This window comes from Hippichthys cyanospilos, chromosome 17 (assembly GCF_059441005.1).
Source record: "Hippichthys cyanospilos isolate Australia breed blue-spotted pipefish chromosome 17, RoL_Hcya_1.0, whole genome shotgun sequence".
Taxonomy (NCBI): Eukaryota; Metazoa; Chordata; class Actinopteri; order Syngnathiformes; family Syngnathidae; genus Hippichthys; species Hippichthys cyanospilos.
This window is the reverse complement of record NC_142385.1, coordinates 15507067-15529179: the sequence shown is the minus strand read 5'-3', so window position 1 is coordinate 15529179 and position 22113 is coordinate 15507067. Positions and strand designations below refer to the sequence as shown.

General features: G+C 43.5%; 1 protein-coding gene across 2 annotated transcripts in view; it reads right to left on the bottom strand.

Annotated features, from left to right (window-relative positions):
* Nucleotides 1-592: 592 nt before the first annotated feature.
* ptprea (protein tyrosine phosphatase receptor type Ea) overlaps nt 593-22113 on the bottom strand; it is a 29113-nt gene continuing 7592 nt past the window's right edge. Inside the window, exons 2-21 of one of the 2 annotated variants that reach the window (XM_088439582.1) lie at nt 17502-17658; nt 9549-9620; nt 9279-9375; nt 7863-7936; nt 7547-7680; nt 6316-6406; nt 5733-5809; nt 5624-5660; nt 5454-5551; nt 5254-5373; nt 5008-5171; nt 4691-4826; nt 4464-4613; nt 4042-4135; nt 3889-3965; nt 3643-3777; nt 3442-3567; nt 2709-2860; nt 1786-1921; nt 593-1310 (exon numbers count right to left, since the gene is read on the bottom strand). In XM_088439582.1, the coding sequence (XP_088295708.1) occupies nt 1236-1310; nt 1786-1921; nt 2709-2860; nt 3442-3567; nt 3643-3777; nt 3889-3965; nt 4042-4135; nt 4464-4613; nt 4691-4826; nt 5008-5171; nt 5254-5373; nt 5454-5551; nt 5624-5660; nt 5733-5809; nt 6316-6406; nt 7547-7680; nt 7863-7936; nt 9279-9375; nt 9549-9615 (2040 nt within the window). In that variant the 5' untranslated portion in view covers nt 9616-9620; nt 17502-17658 and the 3' untranslated portion in view covers nt 593-1235. Of the gene's footprint in view, nt 1311-1785; nt 1922-2708; nt 2861-3441; nt 3568-3642; nt 3778-3888; nt 3966-4041; nt 4136-4463; nt 4614-4690; nt 4827-5007; nt 5172-5253; nt 5374-5453; nt 5552-5623; nt 5661-5732; nt 5810-6315; nt 6407-7546; nt 7681-7862; nt 7937-8012; nt 8174-9278; nt 9376-9548; nt 9621-17501; nt 17659-22113 lie in introns of those variants that run through there. The other variant, XM_088439583.1, reaches the window with a different exon arrangement.

Sequence of the window (22113 nt, the reverse complement as noted above, 5' to 3'; positions counted from 1 at the left end):
ATTTGTAATTTCTACATCGTGACAGCAAATCTTGTGCACCTTGAAATAAGGCCAGATATCAGCCTGATATCAATACCTGTACTCGGTATTGGTACTCGCCCATCTCGAATAAAAATTCATATTAATGACTGACAAGCAAAACAAAACACGTAGCTGAAATGACAAAGGAGCTTGCCTAATGTACCATCTGTGGAAAAATAGACTCATTAAATATATTTAAATAAAGTTAAACAAACTAGTGTCAAAAATTAGGAAGGTAATAGCAAAAAAAAAAAAACATTTACATGAAAGCTACGACTGTCATGACGAAAATATGCTTGTTTTACCATAAATTATATAAAAATGAAATTGAAACAAGAGAAAAAAAAGAAAGGAAATATGTTAAACAAACAAAGGAAATTGTAAGTTAACCCATTCATTGCCAATGACGGCTAGAGACGTCCATTTTTTCAACGCCGGCATTGAATGAGAGAAATTGAAGGTTTATCATAAGAGAAAAAAATAAGTTGCTTACCATATCGTCATACTTGGTGCGTTAAAAAAAAAAAAACATAGGACACACAGATGCGCAAACACACAAGCGGCTCCAAAGTTCAATGAAATTCTTCCCAAAATGGAGTTTAATGCGGCCGTCGGGTTATTTGACATTTAAAAGCTTTGCAATCAGACAAGCCATTTTGTTTTTCTTTACACGCTCAAAAACAACCTAAAGGTGTTATTTTTGATACTGCATCCTAACTCATATTTCCCCAATTAAAAAAAGAAACCAAAATATCAACTAAAAATTGTTATGGGGTATTGCAAGTTTTTGGCTGTGAGAGGCTGACTTATGTGCTTTTTTTTTTTTTTTTTTTCATCCCCATTTAAAAGCGACACGCCAGGATTTGATGAACATGTCCGAGTCATCGATAAAAAGTGGCTTTGGGTACATAAATACATTTACAATTTTTAAAAATATTCCATAGACATAAACATTCCAAAGTACAATATCATACAACAAGAAAAAGAGAACATGAACAATTATCATACATACTGCAAAATATAAATTACCACTTTTGTATTCCGTGACCCGTGCACAATTCCTTTTGAATACAATCCGGGCAGGACGGAGGTTTAGTTGATGTTAGGACAAGTGCATAGCAAAAAAATGCGACCGTTTACTGACCGGTTTTGGAAAACAAAACCAAACCCAAAGGAGGAGGACAATGACAACGTCCATAAGGCAAACAATCAGCTCATTTGAAGTTGGCATAGTCGGAGAAAATGTCCACAAAGTCTTGTACCACCCGGTAGCAGAAATCGTACTGCTCCTGTCAAAAAAAAACACAAAAAAAACAATCCGTTTTACAATTCCGTTAAACGCGACGCGCGACCGTCACGCTCAATCAAATCCGAAGCTAACGTCCACTGAAAATGACGTCGCGGTTGCTCAGGTAGTGACAAAATCGCGTTTGGTCACGTGACAGGCGAGCTGAGCCGTGATTGGATGCCGCCGAGATTTGAGCAAATGTGATGTCGTTTTCAGTCGACAGCCGGTGGCAAAATATTCATTCGAATATTGCGGTTAAAACACAGAAAGTAAGTGACAAAAAAATGACCTCAATAAAACATAGCAAATTTAAAATTAAACAAAAGAATCCCGTAAATAAAATCACTCTCGTCAAAACCCTATATTTAAAAAGTCAAATCCATGCACAAAATATGCCGTTAAAAAACAGTAGAATATCTCTCGAGGGGAAAAAAGTCAACTTTTGTTAAAACGACCGTCAAAAAAGAAAAACTCACCACCGTCTGGACCATGTGCGGCCTCTGCATGCGTAAACTCTTGACCGTTTGGAAGACGTCCAGCAGGCCTTCCGCCTTGACGCGCTCCAAGATGTTGCTGAGTGCAATGAACGTACCCGTCCGCCCCGCGCCGGCGCTACAAAGCGCACCACAAAGCCACGCCGTTAGCGTCATGTACTTCTGACTGGCAAAAACTCACGGCAGCGTTAGGAAACAAAGCCCACAATGCTATGTATTATTTCAGGGGAGGCTTTTCATCTTGCCTGTTCACTTCTTTATAGGGCAGGCCTAAGCAGTCATAGTTTTAGATTACTTTGGCGCCATCTGGTGGAACTTTTCTGTCAATGTCAGGTTTCGCTCACGGATTTTTCATGTCAAATGTCCTGTTTTGTTGCTGGTTCTCGAAAAAGTCGAAATATGGTTTTGCTTCTGTACTGACACAGCTGCTAATATCGTAAGAGCAATTAGAGTCTACTTACAACCAAATACAACCTGTAATTTACATTGAAAAACGGGAGCTGGGTTCCAAAGCCCTCAAAAACAAAACAAAAAACAAAAAATAATCATGCGACATTGGTTAAATGCTTCACGATCTCCATTTAAAGGGACAGTTCACTTTTCAGAGCTTTTTAGCTATGATTAATTTGAGAACTAAGTTATTTCTCATATACAATCAACACATTGAAAATGACTGAAAATGACCCGAGTTTCTCAAGGCTAAGATGATGACCGATCACGGTGCACCACCCGCTCAAGGCTGAACTGTGATTGGTCATGACCTCAACATTCAGCACATACTTGTAGATTAAAAAAAAAACAAAAAACCCAAGCATACTCTAAATGTGGGTGGGAATCCATCACATTGTCAACAATTGCGCAAAGGCATTAGCGCCATTAGCGCTCTCGGGTGCGCGTGCCCGTACCTGCAGTGCACCACAATGGGGTGGTTTCCCGACTGTTGCTGCTGCCGCTGGACCGCCGCGATGATGTCGATCATGCCCCGCCCCTCGGCCGGGATGCCCACTTCGGGCCAGCCGTGGAAGTGGAAATGCCGGATGACGCGCGTTGCCTTCTCCTATGGCAAAATACAAGCCATTCATTAACAAATTTATCAATAATAATGGTAGTAATAATAATCATCACATATATATATCTATATGTATAGAAAAACATACATAATAATAATGAAATGCACATAATAAAAATACAACTGAAAAAAATACTAAAAAGCTCTAAATATAAAAATATACAGGAAAAAAAACTGCAATAAATTACAAAAATTATTGGAAAGACAGTATAATAAAAGTAAAAGTATAAAGTTATAAACTGAAAGGCATTCACACTAAAAAAAAAACTTGATAGAAAAATATACAATAAAAAAACACTATTAATGGAAAACCATATAGTATAACGAAAATAGAGAAAAATACATCTAGGATGAATGAAAAATATTTGTCGTAAACAAAACATACTTTCAACAAAAAATAAACAAACAAAATCTTAACAGAAAGAACAGACAAATTTGGAAATTTTTTTTTAGACAAGTTCACACTCTAAACAGGTTTTTGCTGGAACAATCATTTTCAAAAAATAAAAGGACTTCCTTCTCGGCATCGATTGCCTTTGGCCCGACTGCGCGAGGCGAGCGGCTCTCACCGGCAGGAAGGTGAGTACCAAGTCTCGTAGGCTGAAGGCGTCGCACGCGGCGTCGCCCTTCATCTCCACGCTGTAGTCGCCGTACGTCTGCGACTCCTCGCTGGGCCAGTACTGGTAACACTTGTCCTGAAAAGGGCGGCGCTCGTCACGGACGCGCGTCGCGGAGGAGGAGGGAGGGAGGAAGGGAGGGAGGGGGCCCACCTGCTCCCTCTCCTGCAGCTCGGTCAGCATGACGACGGAGTGACACTTCCACTCCCACGCCATCCTCCAGAAGTCCTCCACCGTGTGCTGCAGCGGGCCCTGCGTGGCGATGAAGTAGTCCTTCTGACGGTAGCCCTGGAGACGAGAGACACCCAAAGGGTTAGGTTAGGGGGTACCCGGATGAAAAAAAAAGATGTTGAGAACCCGCTGGAGATCATTCAAAGGATATAGCGTAAAGGGGCTCACGTCTATGAAGGATGCGTTGATGTAATCTGTAAACTCCTGACCTCTCCTCATGGAGAGAATAACTCTGTTGAAGTCGTCTAAAAGAGGAAGAAAAAGCAGACGGAAGAGAAGGTTGAATCGCTGCTATTTTTCCTCTTCTTCCTCTTCTCTTACACGGAATGATCTGCAGCACTCTGTTCTTCTTCATGTTGGCGGGCAGGTTCCCCGTTCTCATGTTCTCCTTCATGATACGCATGTTGGTCAGTTTCTGATTAAAAAAAATAATAAAAAATACTGTGACGCATCTCAAATCGGGGTACATGTAAAATACCCCAAAATAAATAAGCATAACATGATAAAAATAGTCAATAAAAGGCACTTTGAGGGGTATGTGAAATTTTAAGAGTTTCCGCAGGTAATCCAACATGCTTTTTGATGGCCTGCCAGGAACAGTAAGCCATTATTTTCAAATTAAAAGCAAATTAATTGGAATACGGGGAGAGTTAAATGTTATTTGGCAGAAGAACGGGGTTCGTCATTGAAAAAAATGTCAAGGGCTGCTGCTGTGAGGTTCCGGAATGGGGATCGGCCCTGACCTTGAACTCCTCCTCCAAGCCGACGCGATCTCCTTGGTTGAAAGTGTTATGCAGCTTGTGGAGGTGTCCCTCCAGAGAGGACACGTCCAACTCCGTGTCTCCGTAGAGAAAGTACTCCAGCAGCGCCTGGTAGATGAAGGAGTACTGCATCTGCGAGACGGACGAGAGCGAGGATGGCCCGGGTGGACTTTGACGCGTGGCGCGTGCGGAAAGAGCTTCCGGCTCACGTCCGTCTGGATGAGCTGCGAACGCTGCTCCCGGATCTTGGAGACGAAGCCGAACACGTCCACTTTCTGCTCCGAGTGCATCATTTCGATCATGCCGTCGATCACGATGAACGTGCCTGTCCGACCGACGCCGGCGCTGAGGGGGAAAAAAACAAAAAACAACATTATGATACATACATGAAGTGCAACTAATATTTTGACCTTCCACTCTCAACTATTCAAACGAGCTATGTTAGCATAATCGATGAAAGAAATATTCACGTTGACGGCCGTACTACGACGGAAAAATATTTGGAATAGTTACGCGTGGGGCGTACCTGCAGTGGACCAGGATGGGCCCCGCGAAGGGCGGGTTAACGGACTTGACCTTCTTGAGGAACTTGAGCATCCCGATGGGCGAGAAGGGCACGCCGAAGTCGGGCCAGCTGGTGAAGTGGAGCTGCGTGACCAGCCGCGGCGACTTAGCCGCCTCGCTCGATTGCTGCGGGCGAAGAAAACCAAGTTAGCGCGGCTAGCGTAGCGCCGAGTGACGGCTTTTTTTTTTTTTTTTTTTGCTAGCGTACGTATTGTATGCAGAACTTGCGGATGGTGTAATCCACCAGCACGGTGAAGTCCTCCACGGCCACGCGCACGTTCCCGTAAGTCCAGCAGCCTTGATCGGGCCAGTACTGGTAACACTTGTCCTGCGCGGCCAGAATCCACTCAATCTCGCTTGAATCATTTCCAATTTGGATCGGCGCGTTCCCGCCTGAAAAACACTCACTTCCTTCCTCTCCTTCAAGTTCGTTAGCATGACAACGGTGGACACCTTCTGCTCCCAGATCATCCTCCAAAAATCGCCTACCGTCTCCTCTTTTGGACCTGCGAGCGCAATTTGAAAAAAAAAAAAGATCCATTTCCCAATATGATAATGAAACAAGCATGTCAACGTACCTTGTGCTGCTATGAATTTGTTTTTAACGGTGAAACCCTGTTAAGGGGAAAACTTTGGTTAAGAAGTGAAATAAAGAGGAAAAAAAAAAAAGATCGTAATTATGCTCACGTCGATGTAGGAGGCGTTGATGTAGTCGGAGGCGGGACATCCTTCCGGCTGAGTCAGCACCACCCTGGAGTGATCATCTGAGGCGGCCAAGGTCATGTCATTCGTGCTTGTCAGATTAGCTAGTAGCGATAGCAAGTATCCAAACCCGGCCCGATTTTAGATATCGGTAAACGTGTTGGCAACGGATACTAGTATCAGCTGCTCTCAATAGAATAGGACGTTTTCATCAATTGTTCTTGTTTTTGTTTTGAATAGGAAATATTGTGTATCAAAAGTACTTGGGGTATCGGTACTTGGTATCAGTGATACAAGAATTGATCATTTGTGCTGGTATCTGTGTGAAAAATGTGGAATCGGCTGTCGCTAAAAATAATAATGAAAGACATACTTCTATCTTTAAAGTGGTCTGTCATTGATTTTGATTTTTTTTTTTTGGGGGGGGGTGTCCACAAGCTTTTTATCACTTGATGTAGCTCAATAATGTATAAAAATCAGACCACTGGTGGTCGTCACGGCAACAAGTCTGATGTTGCGACAGGCTGCTCCAACGGGCATCTTGCGCAACAGCTAAGAAAATACTCACATGGAAGAATGTTGGGATATCTGTTCTTGTCCTTGTTGTTGTCCTTGTTGGCCTCCTCGTACGTCCCCTGAGGGTGACCCCCCGGCAGCGACTGCACGGGACAACATTTTTCTCAACGCGTCAAAAGAGCTCATGCGCGCGCGACACAAAAAGCAGACGAGCGGCTGCCTTATTTTTTTTTTTTAGTCATTTCCTTTGCTACAAAACACTCATTGCGCTCCCTTCGTTAGCTTACGCATGCGCTTCCTCTATTAGCGTACGCTAAATAAAAGTCACACATGAAATGAAAGAGTGACTCAGATGCTGAAACAGAAAAAGGGTATTTTTCATGGGAGTATCAATGCATGTGTCACGGTTTAAAAAAAGGGCTAAATGGTTTTCCCCAATGTGTAAAAAGCATTCATCTACTTCACGTTCATTAACATAACAGATCCCTGTAGATGGCGGCATTGCATCGCTATTACAATTTTGTTTAAAAAATCATTTTCTCCACTTTTAGGTCAGAAACCCATGTTGGGTAAAATTTAAATAGGTTTTCTGCAGTAAATATAATTTATTACTTATTAATGTTGTGGCGGGAAGAGTAAGCTTTTCTTTTCAAATTGAGAACAAATTAACTGGAATTTGAAGCACTTTTATACAGATGTGTATTGTCATTACTTACACAAATGAGCAACAAACAAAACTGATGTCACACAACCTATATTGTAGAGTTGTTGAAAGAAATATACCTTAAGATAACACTACAAATGTATTTCCAACGTTTCCTAAATCCGACACGGATGGCACAGCTCTATTATTTTTTTCTTATTTCATCAAAAAGTGTTTTTCGGGAGTACTTGGCTGCAAAAATATTTCACGGCGGCTACATCGCAGTTTGGTAAATCATTGAAGTAAGCGCAAAATGCGCTAAACTCGAAACAATGTTTCGCAAGCGCGCTAAAACGCGAAAGGGAGTCAATATGTGACCGAGTGCTTTTTACGCATGGTAACCGCCGACATTTTTGAAAAGCACCGACAAGGAAAGGGAGGGACAAGGTCCACCTGGCATGTTTCCATATTCCATGTTAATATCCCAAGGCCCCTTTCACGTCGCCTGAGAGAGCCGGCGTTTTTTTCCATGCGGCTAATCTTTCCAGAAATCCCATTTAGCGCCATTTTCCATCTTCGCGGGTAGAACCGAAAGCCCCTTTCACACTGCATTTCGGCTCAGTTTTATGGGGACACTTACGTTGTACTCCTCCCTGAAGAGTTTTCCGTCATCGGCCGAGCGCAGCCGGTACTCGTCCTCCAGGTGTTCCACGGCGAGCGGCGGGTAGTTCTTGGCGGCCGAAGGAGACCTGGGCAGGAGGACCACCGTTGCGTCTGAGGAGAAGCGTTCCAAAGCATCATTAGAATATTCGCTGCTTTCGGAGGTTTTTTTTCTTCTTCGCGGCGCAGACAGGAAGTGGGGGACGACCACAATCAAGCGGTGTGACAGAAAGCACGCGGCGCCCGCTATTGTCACGTCCTCTTCAATTGCATGGTCGTAAAACGCTTTCACGTGCCTTGCTCCTCCAGGATGCCATTCGGGATCTTCTTGTCCACTGTGGTCACCGCTGCTTTCCTTTGGTTTTTTAACCTAAAAGGCACAAATGAAAATCACACCTAAAAAGGAAGTCCAGAATAAAAAGAAAAAAGAAAAACAAAACTTTCACCATCTGAAGCCGGAGAAGGTGGTCTTTCTCATGAGCTAACGAGTTGGAGAGACGGCGTTCGTGTGTTCTCGCGCCCCGCCGCGCTACCGACCGACTGACCGAGGGAGGCAACGAGCGCCGCTTCCTGACTCGGGCTCCGCCTCGGCGACTAGAGGAGGAAGTGTTTGTCACCCGGAGCGCTGCCTCGGAATCTGGCTGCGAGCCAATCAGTGAGGGCCCGCGCTCCAGGAGGAGGGCTAACGCGGCCGTGTTTGTTTGGAGGTATATAAAAAGCCTACGTGCTTTCGCTTTCGCCGTAATTAAATCTTCACGGCTCAGTCATAAGTTGAAAACAATAGAATTGTCCCGAGTCCTCTTACTGCTTGTTGCTACGGCGTCCCTGCAAACTGACTCGAAAAACAACACTGCAGAACTAGAGCGCGAACTGGATTTACGTAGCGCGTCGGTTCTCAAACGGCGGCGCGGGTACCTCTGGGGATACAAGAGATTTGAACAAGGTTTCAGCAGGTTTAAGCAAATCTGCTTTCCTGTTTCTTTTCAAGTTAAGAGCAAATTGAATAGAACAGGAAGCAACTTATTGTTACATTTTGCTATAGGAGTGGTTCTTAACCTTTTTTCCATTGACATAGCCCACAGTAATTTGATTTTATTTGTTTCAGCCAAGTACCCCTTAACCAGCGCAAAGCGTTTTTGGGTGAAAAGAAAACAAAACCTCTCAAAATAGGGCGCTGCTTCCTAGGCGTTTCATTTATTGAATTTTGGAGCTAATTTTATAGTGGTATCTCTAGGCATATTTTATCCAGCAACTACTAAGGATAGATTGTGTGATGTCATCTGTTTCATTGCTGGTGTTTGCGATAAAATTACACCGCAAATTATAATGCAAATCTATAGAACACTTAATAAGCCAACAGCAAAGGTTTTGCAAATTAGTCACGATTAAAAATGTTTTAGCAGTGTCACTTCACGTTCCAATTAATTTGCTCTTGATGGTGCTCCTGATGGACGTGAACAGACAAGTACTTAGTCATATATTTTTTAGCCTTTCCAAAAAACGAGCGCCGAGATGTTTCGAGGACCAATATACTCTCCTGTCTGCCTTATATTCCCCCTCAGGTAGCCAAGAGGGGGGACAACAGATGAAAAACATTTCAACTCATTCAGTGCCACTGACGACCGTAGACGTCAAACATCAATTTGACCTAAACTGGCACTCTGTTGCGGCCATTTTTCTGGCCGTCTGTGTGAAAGTTGGCTAATGTTTACCTGAGGAAGTACCAGGCCAGCAGGACCACGATGAGCAGCAGCAGGGACAGGACCAGAACTGTGGGGAGGACATGGTGGCCAGTGGACAGGGCGTCCTCTGAGGGGGAAGGTAGACAAATGCCGCAGTTGCTAAAAGTTGATTTCAGCGTCGTAACCAGCAAGACAAATCCGACAAGTTTTAATCACCATTTTAAGATAAGATCACCCCCACGGCGCCCATTGTTTACGTTTGTTGGCCGCAAAGCGATGACTTACTGGTGCGGCGCTTACCTCGCGTATGGTTGCCATTGCTGCTCGAATTCGATGATGTTGTGGTTGCCACCAAAAACAGAAGCATTGTGACTGCGGGGGAAAAACAACAACAAGACGGATATTAAATTTCCCCGCATGGGAACGCCAAAGGGAGAATAACCCCATTCAGATTGGAGGAATGTGCTCATCTAGACAGAAGGAGTCACAATGGAACGATACACTCATATCCTGCTCATTCATTAGAGCTGTGCTCATAAAAAAAACAATGGTCGTGGACGACCACAAGGAGGCGCAAATGTCCAACGTTTGGAAGGGAGACTCAGCGGGGTTGCTGTTTTCATTGAGAAAACGCACGCCATGTTCAAGATTAACAACAAAAATGACTGTGACTTCCTGCCTTTTTTTTTTTCATTTAAATTGTTTGATCTTTTTATGCTGGAACAGTTTAGGATCTCTTCATGCACAAGCCACAGTTATGGAACGAACGTGTATCTCAAGTATGGCTGCAACTAACGATTATTTCAATAATCGATTAATCTGTTGTTACTTCCAGATTAATCAAGGAATGGTATTTTTAAAATTGCATTAGTGTATTTCCATTCTTTTCATCAAAAACAGGATATTATGCTCAATTGACAGTGCTGAAAATACACAAACATAAATGATGATTCCGTTATCTTAGCATGTCAGAATATACTAGGCAAAATGGCAATTTGAATCAAAAAGGCATTCATATGATTGCTTATCAAACAATTATAAATGTAACCAATTAATTGTTGACTAATCATCGCACCTCTGATCTCAAGGTATCAATGTAAAAAACCAGTACATGAGAATAACTAAGGATGTGTGGGTATTAAGCACTGATACCAGGTATCTGTATCACGCCGATACCGTCCTTATTTCTTGAAATCGAGTGATTATGAAGGATGCAGATACCAGCCACTGATACTGAAGGCAGATAGGACAAAAATTAGGTCCTCCTTGGCAGGAGTCGGTGCTACACGATTGACATCAGCGATTCATTAGTCAGAAAAACAGAAAAGTATTTTTTCAGTGGGTACTCAACAAGATCGCCCCGATTTCTAAAAAACTTAGTTGTGCTTAGTGGAGCTAGAATGGATCGGTAGCGGATGGTCCGCTGGTCACACAGACATCTGGTGCTACCTTGAAGTTAAGTCTTAGGCGGGTGGGACATAAGGCCAGAGGTTTTTTTTTTTTTTTTCGGGACTTTCCAGCGAGGTTTATGACATCATTAACAGTGGCGAAGTTCCTCAAGAGCTGGACGCGCGGGAGGGAGATGAGGGAATGGGGGGCCCGGTTCCCGCCTCCTCATCTTTCCTCATCGGAATGCCCTCATCGGTCTTTCAGCGGGGGTCCCCTCATATGTGGCATTTTCTTGATGGCACCGGGAAGCGTTATTGACCTGAAACTTCTCGCTCAGCTGGTGCTGACTCCAAATTCTTCGAGCGTCCCCTCTTCGAATCCCCCCCCCCTCCCAGCGCCCTTTTATTGGACGCTGCGGCACGGCCTGGTAGCCCATCCCAACACAAACAGCTCATTGATTATACACTTAGCCCTTCTTCTTTCTTTTTTCTTCCCAGCGCAGCTGCAGCGCACACCTGCAGCCTTGAGGTGATGCAGTGGAACACGTTGTGACTTTTTAATGCTTTCAAAACACTCTCAAGGTCCGTCGCTTTTTAAGTCTTCTCCCAAGCAGCGGCCGCAGCAGGCCCGCCTTCGATCGGAGAAGCTTAAACGTTTGCTCCTCCTATTGTTGCTGATTCATTATTAATGGCTCCAGCGTGCATGTTTTATGTATGTTTTCCTTATATCCTTTACATGGAAATTACAATTCTTCATTCTTCATTCGGGGGTTTTGGCAGTGCATAGCCTCTCCCGCCACACACCGGTAACCCCCGTTCAATTAAAAGGCATTTTCAACTGTCTGTCACTTTAGTCTCGGTGTTAAATACTGTATTTGTCACCAGTCTATCTGAAAGTCATTTCAACGTCGAGATCCGTCACCAAGCTACTGACCTAGACAATGCCAAGGTCACAGCGGTTGCCTGTCTGCCCGTCCATCCACCCCCTGACCTGTACATGGCTGAAAAGCACCCTGAGGGAGACATTTTTCCAGTTTTTCACGTTTTTACCGCTTGAGCATCCCTTGAGGACCACTTCCTTCCCTCCCGGAATGTCCCCAATATTGCTATTAATAAAGCGGCATCCTCTTCCCGCGAGCGTCTCATTTTTCAGCGCCAGGCGCCTATACAGCTCGAGCATCAAAATTGGACTTTTCTTTTTAGCGCGAGTCATCATTTAGCAGGGGTCAGAGAGTGGGCAAATGGCTACCGTGGCATTTGTGCATTGTCCTCACTCCATTTAGCACTCGGCAGCGAGTCGCCGGCCGTCGGCCGTCGTGAAAATGGGTCATGAGAGACGTTGGCTCGGGGGGAATTTGAGGCGTCTACTTTGGTACGGGAGACGGTTGTGAGGAGCGGCGCTGTCTCATAGTCGGCATGTGTCCGCGAGAGGTCACGAAAGTCAGGATTTAGCGCAAGCAATGTGCTATAAAATCTTCTAACGCTGCTAAGATTGGGTTAGGGTCAGATTGTCCCCATATAAATTGCTTCAAAACTAGAACATATATATATCAAACTTGAAAACAAGGTGTTATAAAATTTTAATTGTGATTAAGTTCTTTTTTCCTCACTCAAAAATGAAAACCCGTGGTTTATGTTCTGTATAAGGCGCAACCGGTTATAAGGCGCAGTTCACTTTTGAGGAAAATGAAGGTTCTTAGGTGTACCATATACTACGGAAAATACGGTAAGGTGCGAGGGATTACCGTATATGCTAAATTTGAAACAAAAAAAAACCTGCTAGTACAAAGCGATTAATAACTGAATCTTTTTTTTAGCCCTGAAAAACAATAGATTTGATTAAGATTGCAGTTAACATGCTGCGCGCAGCTGTGCCTTCATATTTAAAGAGCGAAAGCTAATCAAAGCCTTTTGTCCACATTCTTTGTCAAGTACAGCGGGACAACTCAACGATTCATAGCGACTCGGTACAAACACAAAAGGCGCTAATTGTTTTTTTGTCGGTGGCCTGACAAGCGATAAGGGGCGCCGGGCCGAGACGCCGCCCTGACCGAACGGGCGCTCGGCGGAGCCTTCGCAAGCGCCGCGTGCTCCCGCGGACAAGATCGCGGTTCTCGCCGGGCACAGAATTCCCTCTGTGTCCTCGTTCGCATGCGTCGGCTGGGGAATTCGGAAAGTGGGCGGCGGGTGTCGCGGAGAATGCGGGGAACTCGCAGTAAAAGGTACATTATGTCCTTTGAAAAGCCTGGAGCTGCCAGACTGTTTACCCTTAAGGACGCTTAAATCTCCGACCCGCGGTGACCTTACGTGTTTTGATTTCCTTTTAAATCGGGTTGTGAATGCTGACAAATGTGGTCGGGCGCAATACTCAGTGGCATGAGGAGCCATAAACGTTTTCAAACGCAGACCTTCTCAAATGGGGGGGGGGGGGGGGGGGGGGTGAAATTCTAATATAATGCTCTTTAATGCCATGATGGGAACAGTGTACGTAGCTTTGCAAATTAAAAGCAAATTAATTGGAACATGAAACGCATGGCCAAATTTTTTTATAGTGACTCTTTTGCAACAAATTGTATACCTTTAAGTTTTATTCTGATGCATATTGTCATGAGCCCAGAATAAAATAGATGGTTCTACAGGATCTATTTTCTGTAATTGCTGAAAAACATGCCTAGAGATACCATGACAAATGCAGTTCCAAAGTTTAATAAGTCTTATGTTTTTTGTTTGTCATCCAAAGATGCGTAGCGCTGGTTAGGGATTTCTTGGCTGATGACAGCAAGATGCCACTTGGTGGATGATTTTTTTTGCAAATTGCAGACATCCTAGCAATGTTTTGCTTTGCTTTATGAGTTTAAAAATATAAATAAATAAAAATCACTCTATTTCACTCTTATTCATCCAAAAGTGCTTTCCATTGGTTGAGGTGTACTTGGCTGAAATTTTTCAGGTTATTGGAAAATATTGCAAACAACTGTGTTATGTAGCCGTGTAAAACGGCAGTGCGGGTAATTAGCATTAGCGCGGCGCTAGTATCTAGGAAATAGCAGGATAACGTTGGTGACTGCAGGGCTCCAAAGTGGGTTAGCTAGCCCTACTGCGCTTCCTTGCACACTAGCCATTAATCAATCCCGCCTCCTTCCCAGGGGCTCGGACTCTGCGCTGGCGTTAATGACCTTGGAGACCCGCCGGCCGACGCCACGCGGTACCGACTGCGCCATACCGACTCGTCAGCTCCACCTCGGTCTGGGAAACGTGTGAGGACGCGTTCATATGATATGATCGCTGTATATGATATATGATACCTGTATCCGATACAGTATGATATATGATTATAGAAGAGATATACTTGTATGTGATAAAGTATATACGATAGAAGATATGGTATATGATGTATGCAGATTTGCATGCAACGTGTAGAATACGTCAAATACAGATGTGATATTAGCATCTGGGTCATAGTAGCTAAAAACAACTCCCAACGAGTGAAAATTTTAGTGTATTCCAAGTGACACAGCTTGTATTTGTTTTTAATAGGGTTTTTTTTTTTTTTTTTTTCCCCATTTGCAGATTTACACCCCTGCACATTACACGCACCAGATCTGCTGCCAGACCGTCATGAACACACTTACAAGCGCACGTGTCACTAATCATTCCGTTTGTGATCCATCATCCACGTGCGTGTGTGTGTTAGGGCTTAAAATACAATCTCGGATGTGTTTGACAAAAATCCTATTTCCGGTTTGAACGGAATTGAAAACATTTTTTTCCCCCCATTCACGTGTTTGGCAATGATTTTTTTTTTTGTTACAGAAGGATTAGGGCCATTGGAGGGAGAATTACTATTCTCAAAATTGGCAGTGAATGTAAAGATTTTGATCAAGTTAATGTGTTCATTTAGCTATGCCGACGATGTATCGTGACAGTCAGAACAATTACAGGCTCTTCCACTAGGTGGCGGAAGGGAAACAAACGACCTGAGTCGCAGCATATTTTTAAAGTCAAATATGCGCCTCGTCTCAATCCGAGTTGGGAAAGAGCGGGTCAGACAACCCCCACAAGAGGTTCACCCACATATCAGCAGCGTGGTATCAATTTTTCGCTTTCCAGTTCTGGCGTGCCCATTTTCAATTTTTGCGAGGAACGGGTAACGCGCGAGCTAAGGCGTGGCGGCGGCCGGGCTGCAAATTGCCAAAGTGGCGCTTTGACGCGTGTCATTCTCAGCAAGTGCGCTATTATTACCAGCAGCAGCAAACTGGTATTACTGTGTGAAAAGGCATGTGCGACGCCAGAAGCATCTATCGCTTATTTTGTTCAAGCTGTCAAAGTCAAGGTCATGCGGTGCGACGTAAAAAAAAAAAAAAAAAATGCTACAGTTCAATGGACATTGTGCTACTCCCTCTTTAGTCAGTATAATACAAATATACCATGCATACAAACTACAGCAATAAGAATCATTCTTCGCAAAAGATAAAAAATGTATGCCTGTCAGTATTGTTATATTTTCTCCCGTATTTCAAGGCACCACAAAAATGGAATGCGGAAACAATTATACATAACATAATGAGATGATGATACATTAAGGTGCTTTTCACAGCATACTAATGGTACTTTGCCGGCAATAAAATGGAGTTTTGAGAACTGCGCTGTCAATCATACACCCTCCCTTTATGTGTGGTTGCGGACGACATTTATTAATTCATACGGCGCATATGACAAGAAGGCGTAATTCAGGTTCAAGGTCGACAAAGGCAGCTCTCAAATGGCGGCCTCATATGTTTTTGGCCGATCAGGCAAAAATCAATTGATTGACAAAGTCGTCAAGAATAAAATTTTGTTTCAAGTATGGATGTGGATCTCGAATATTTAGAATGGATCATTCTGGTGTGCATCTGATTATATGAGTAATTGAACAATGACAGAGTTAGCATTTTTGAAATATCGTGTTTTGTAGAAAATATATTTTGGAAAAAATAATATACATACACAGATAGATACATGTATATTGTCTTAGATTTGTTAACAAAAAATAGACATAAGCTTAAACGTTTTTATCCAATTCTTTGATCTTTACGTCAAAGGCATTTCACATAAAAACGAAGCCACTCGGGAGCTGAAATTTCACCCAGGTGGCGAAAACATGTCAAATTTCAACAGGTCACATCCACTTAGTTCTCACACCACCAGATCACTAGCGATATTTCAAAATAACCATAATATGGCGAGGGACTGGTCCAATTAAACTATGAAAATGAGTCTTAACCAGCTTACTGGAAAAAACGTATACCGGACACTATGTTGGTCAAATACGGTGGCGTTTCTCCAAAATCACAGTATGCCTTCCTGCAGCGGCTGAAGGACGGAGCGAGATATGGAGACAGCGAGGGAGGGGAAGGAGGGAGGGCAGCGGTGGAGAAACCAGCGATAAGCGCCGCCGCCGCCGAACAAAAAGCCCCTTGATTCTTGAAGAAGAGGAGGCGGCGGCGGCGGCGTGAGGACCAGAGGGGGGACAAAGTGAAGGGCCCACGCAGTGAGGACGAGAGCCGTGTTTGACAAAACCTTCTTTTTAAGGCGCCTCGCGAAAAAATAGAAGACGGGGAAAAAAAAATAATAGCGCCACTGGCCAACTGGGAGAGTCACGTGACTTGAGGACAAACAATGGCCGTCGCCACGGCGAAAAGACACTGTGTTACGCTTCATCTCCCAGACGAACCAATTCTTATTACTTATTACTCACGGACAAAGGCGGACTTTCAACGGCGCAGAGAACATATATCGGTGATTGTGAACTTTTGATTTCACGCGCTGTCTTGGGGAAGTCGAAAAACAATTTTTAAAAAAAACAGTCAAATCAGGTTAAAGTACAAATTAGAGGACAACAATCTAGTACAAAAACAACACTAGTAAATGGGTACCAAACACAATTATGCGGAAAAAAATCGCAGTTCAAAGAGTGAAGGCTAAATAAAAGGAAATTCTCACTTTGCCCTTCAAGACCAATTTTTCAGTCTAATTTGTGATTTTTGTTTTAGCATCAAAGTTACTGTTATGCTTGAAACTCTATTCACAAAAGTCTGTTTTCTGTTATTTTGGGGGTTTTCAAAAATACGGGAAAAGGTAGACAAGCTACGCAAGGAAGTGAATCTTGTTTGGGAAAACGGTGGCAAAAACGCAAGCCAGTTTCGAGAAAATAGGAGCTGCTGATGTGGAGGCCAGTTGTACAGCAACATGTGTGTGTGTGTACGTGTGTGTGTGTGCAGCACATGCCGTCCTCCATCTGCTGTGCGAGAGACACCGTTTCCTGTCCTTTGCAGGCAACCAGAAAGCCTGGCCTTCCTGTAGCGCACTGTTGTGCTACAGGGGAAGCGGGAGTGAGATAGCCGCAAAAAAAAAAAAAAAAAAATCTTGGATAAGATACCAACGCGGCAAGATGGCATCCGTTCTCCTTCCTTCAGCGACACGCAGAGTTCCCTTTGACCTCATTTGATGATGGGAGCACATCGCGTATTCAGAAGTCGTAAAACCACAGCAAAGCCGCAAGCTAACTTGAGAAAATGAGGCCCAAATTCAACTCAAAATTCATTGATAATTACTTAATATTTAATAATGAACTTGTTTATTTCTATCTGACCACGCAAACTAATATGATGACACACTTTTGGCACGCCCAATGCTTAAATCATGGATGCATTTAGAGTTAACTACGAAAAGCACAATTAGAATTGGCAAGCTAGCAATTTGGGCGCAACAACTTAAAAAAGAAAGAAAAAAAAAAACATTTCATGCAAGTTTAAATTTGGGGCTGAGAAGAACAAAATGAGCAGGAGCAAAAATTTCGGTGATGAAAACCGAAAAACAGCCTTACCCGAGAAGGTGGGTGTTAAAGTGAGCCGAATCTGACTTCCATAGCAGCCGGGTCACATGATGCTGGAGGTCTTTTGGTGGTCACATGGTCCTCAGCCCAGGTGGGCACCAGGAAGCAGGTGATGCGGCTCTGCAGGCCCTATAAGGACGTGCACCACCTTGGTTAAGGGGAAAAAAAAAAAAATCTAATTAAGAGCAAATCAATTGGAACATGCAGCAAATTGTGGTATTGTGACTCCTTTGCGACACGTTATTTGCACTTATGTTGTTAGGTTTGTCAGTCAGATATAAAACAGATGATGTTACACGATTTTAATTTTCACATCTTGTGGAGTTGCTGCGTAAAATACGTCGAGAGGTACAACAAATTTAGTTCTAAAGTCTAATCATGACAGAGGCGGATGGCGAAAGTGTTTTTTCCATTCAAAAATGCTTTGAGATGCTTAATATTGATTTTGATACTAGTTCACAGAAAAAAGACGGAGAAACACAGGTCCAAATGAAGCTCCTCAATTCACTTCAAATGGTTTGTTTGACACCAAGATGCCACCAGATGGCTCTAATGTTGCGCACAAATCAGAGTTTTTTTGCAACTTTATGCCGTTCTAATAACGTTCTAAAAATGTTTTGCTTGTCAGTAAAAAAAATAGCATCAATAGTTCTTTGAAATCCATTATACAACTGATAATTGAACACAAACGATGGCACAAAACATGTAGACAGACAAGGAACAGCTTTGAGTCCTCACTAAAAAAATCATGTTACAAAAATTCTAAAATTTCCATTCATTTCACCGGTTTAAGAAGCACTATTTTTTTGAAGCGGAGCATTTTATGATATCAGAAATGGTTGTTTGTTTCAAAGAGAACTGCGGCGAGGAGGAGAAGAGATTGTCATTGGGAGTGGACTGTGGGCTACAGTTGCTGCATAATTATGTCGTTTGGCTCCAAGGGAGGCGTCATAAAATGGCGATGACGGTCACACGACGTAAATGCGGCGAGAAGGCGACATTCAAATTAGCCTGAAGGGTTCAACCAGTTTGTTTTTTTGTTTTCCCGCCAAAACCCAGCCATCAGCCTTCATGCTGTTGGAGGGAAAAAAAAAAAAAAGCAAAGCTAAACAATAACAAAATCATCCCAGATTTGGAGCACGTAAAGCCTTCCTCTGGCTCATTACGATCACGTTTAATTTGATCCCGGATGTCTGTCCGTATTTCCAGAACCGGTCGCCATCTGATCTATAATCCGCCCCGTCCCCTCGGGGCGAGGGGGGGGGGGGGGGGGGGTCATCAGTTATGCGCCTGGAAAACAACCAGGACATTCTAACTTTTGAAGAAAAAAAAAAAATCTTCCCTTCCTCCTTTTGCTTGATGCACCTGTCAAGAAAAAAAAAAAATGTGTCGGGGAGCGCGGCGAGTGGTCGCCATGGAGACGCACTGGCGCAGGAGAGGTGGATTACAGAGAAGGGGGCTGGGGGGCGTTCTCGCCTCTCTCTAGGCTGCGGTGATAGATGAACGTGCAAAATCTGCTGTATGCGTTTCCTCTCGGAGAAAGAGGTCAACAGGCAAAGCCTGGTTACAAAACGCAAACAAGGACATCGGGCGCAGCCCTAATGATAATTTGAATCCAATTCTATTGAGAAATCGGTCATTCGGACTAATACATTTTTTTGCCTTCTTTTACTATGAATACGCATTCCCAAATAAGTGTTACATTTTCATGTTAAGTTTTAATCGACGTTTAAACTGTGCATGGCAGCAGATTATTTCTAAAAATAGTGAGATTTTAGAGTAACGTCCTCAAATTAGGAATGCGTCCTTTGTTCAAAAGTGATCAGTAGAAACGGCAACAGTGTCACTTGAGTCCTTCCAGCGTATTTGAAAAGTCATCTGATGGCTCTTGCCAGCCTATATGGGGCGGATGAGAGCGTCTCGTCGCTAATTCTGCTAGCACCGCTAGCCGCTAACATTGGAACCGCTGCTAATTACGGACAACAGACACTGTATACTTAAATTTATCACAGTACCAATTGTTGCTCGCTAAAATGACACATTTGGGTAAGCTCGATTTGTTCAAAAGTGATCAGTAGGAACGGCAACTGTGCTATTTTCCGCCATTTCCGGTTTCTAAAGGAATTTGTTTTTTTTTGTTTGTTTTTGTTTTTAATGGAAGAATTGCACAATTATTTGTTTGGGGAACATTTTTACAAACATGGAATGGAGGGTTGAGGGAGGTCGTATCAGTAGACACTTTTACACTGTTATCCACGACAGCTCTTTCATATATTACATACGCAACTGCCTTTTCAGTACGTGCGCCCAGGAGTGACAACATCCAGTTTCGTCGGATTCTTTGCGAACCGAACAAAAGCCTAAAGGTCAGATCTTCCGTCTAGGCTCCGAAGCCTCCGTTTTCCCTAGGCTTTGCTTTCACATTTCATCCGGGATCCTAGTCTGTGATGTCAGGTCACAGCAGTGAACAAACATCTTGTTGCCGTGGCAACGCGTCCGCTCCGCAAGGTGCGGTGGGGTTTTGCGTCCGCGGTCCAAAAATGTCAAAGAGCCGTCGGCTCTGTGAGCTCCGCCGACACGGAGGTGACGCGCTTAAACGCGCGCACCTTCTTCACTCTCAGGTTGCGCTCGATCAGATTAACGTATCAAACGAAGATCTGTGAGTGCCCCCAACAAATCGGTTTATAGAGATAAGCTGTGACACACACAAACGGCCGGAGCAAGAAGAGGAAGCGCTGTCACATTTCCCCGGGGATGCGTCCAGTCGCTGAGTTCAAAAGTGGCCTTCGACCCTTGTCGTGAAACACCACCAACGGCGCCGCATCAGAAGATAAATCCCAAATGATGGCGTGAGAAGCGCAAGTACGCGTTGCTGGAAATACAATTTCGGGAAGTAAAGTGTCAAAATATTCCATAGTTTTGTACTTAGCAGGGAAGTGAGAAAAATAAAATCCACAGTGGATTCCTCACAGGGAATGAAACAACATTCAAATAGGGCTGCAACCATTGACTATTTTTAATAGCATTAGCAAGTATTGGTATCGGGCCGATACCAGGCCGTATTTCATGGTATCTATCTCGCTAGCAGTTTTACCATCATAAAAAATGACAAACCGCACACCTGGAGTCTAAAAGTACTTGTGATACTAACGCGTGTTATGGTGGACAGGATGCAGCGAAGGGAAAGGAAGTAAGAGGAAAACGACAGGAAGTGACTTTGAGAGCGACTGGATGACCTTGGAGGCAAAGCGTTGAAGATTTGGCTCATTGTTGGATGTTGTTATTGCCAGAGAGAGCACAGCTGACTATTACATCATCGCGCTCGCTCGTGAGCCACAATTGCATAAATTCCGCTGCAACCTACCGACTGGCGTTTTTTATTTCCTTGGAGGAAGTAGGAAGTACCAGGGACCGTACCGAGTACCTGCTCCGTTTGTTTTTTCATGAGAGAATTGAATTAAAACTTTTTTAATCTGATTAAAAGACCGTTAAGATAATCGTTAGCTGCAGCCCTACTGTTATTGCTTTGAACGAGAGCTATTTAATAGATTTTTTAATTGATTATTTGTATTACATTATCTTAAAACAAGTCAAGTCGTCTGAATGAATGATCCACGCATGGCAATTTTTTTTTTTTTTAATAAACTTTTTAAACCGTGAGTCCATCAAAGCAGAACTTTAGCGGTGCAAGGATTAAGCATCAGCTAGTTAGTAATCAAACTACTCCATACATACACATTTTTTTTTTTTTCATAAATTGATTGCTCATTGAGACCTATATATATTCTAACCATCAGAATTTTGGTCTATTGACAGTAAATTCTTTGAATTGGGTAGTTCTCCACGGAATATGGTGTTAAATCTAAGTACGATTTTTGCAAATATTTTAGCCGATTTTCTGACTCAAACCACAAAACGAATAATTTGTTAAAAATTGTTCACTTTTTCATTTTCCGCACCGTTTGAGAAATAGTCCCTTTTTTTTAAACACAATGAAACCATGTTTTATAAAAATAGAACAATTTTGACATTCATCGATTATCAAAACAATCGCAATAATCGTAGCACCCCTACAGTATTATTATCTTTGGAGAGGGTGACATTTTCTTCGCGGATCTCATTAGATTGCGTGGGTATCAAGAGACAGCATCCTGCTTTGTCTTCTACACATAAAAAAAGCATGTCAATAACAAAAGCCCACATGCAGCGTTCCATCTCACGATCCGATACACGGCCCCGCCCACCATCCCCATCACCCCCGACTTTGGCGTCAATGGTCTCCCCATCCTCCTCTCACACCGTTTCCCCGAGGCTTCTCTCGGCGATTGCCTACGACGCTCCAACCGCATCTGCGGAATTAATATTCACGGTGGCGCTATTCCAGGACATGTTGATAGGGGGCGGGGTCCGAGCCGTCTTAGACGGCGTTGGCGGAAGAAATAATGCGCGCCCACGCGCTGATCTTAGAAAGCCTCCTAGACGCCTGTGTGTTTATCTACCTGCCTTGCATAGACGCGCCAGAGGGCCGCTGTATTTCACACGCACCTGTGGGAAATACGGTGGGAATAACACATCATCTGAGGTGTTTTTTTTTTGTCCGCTC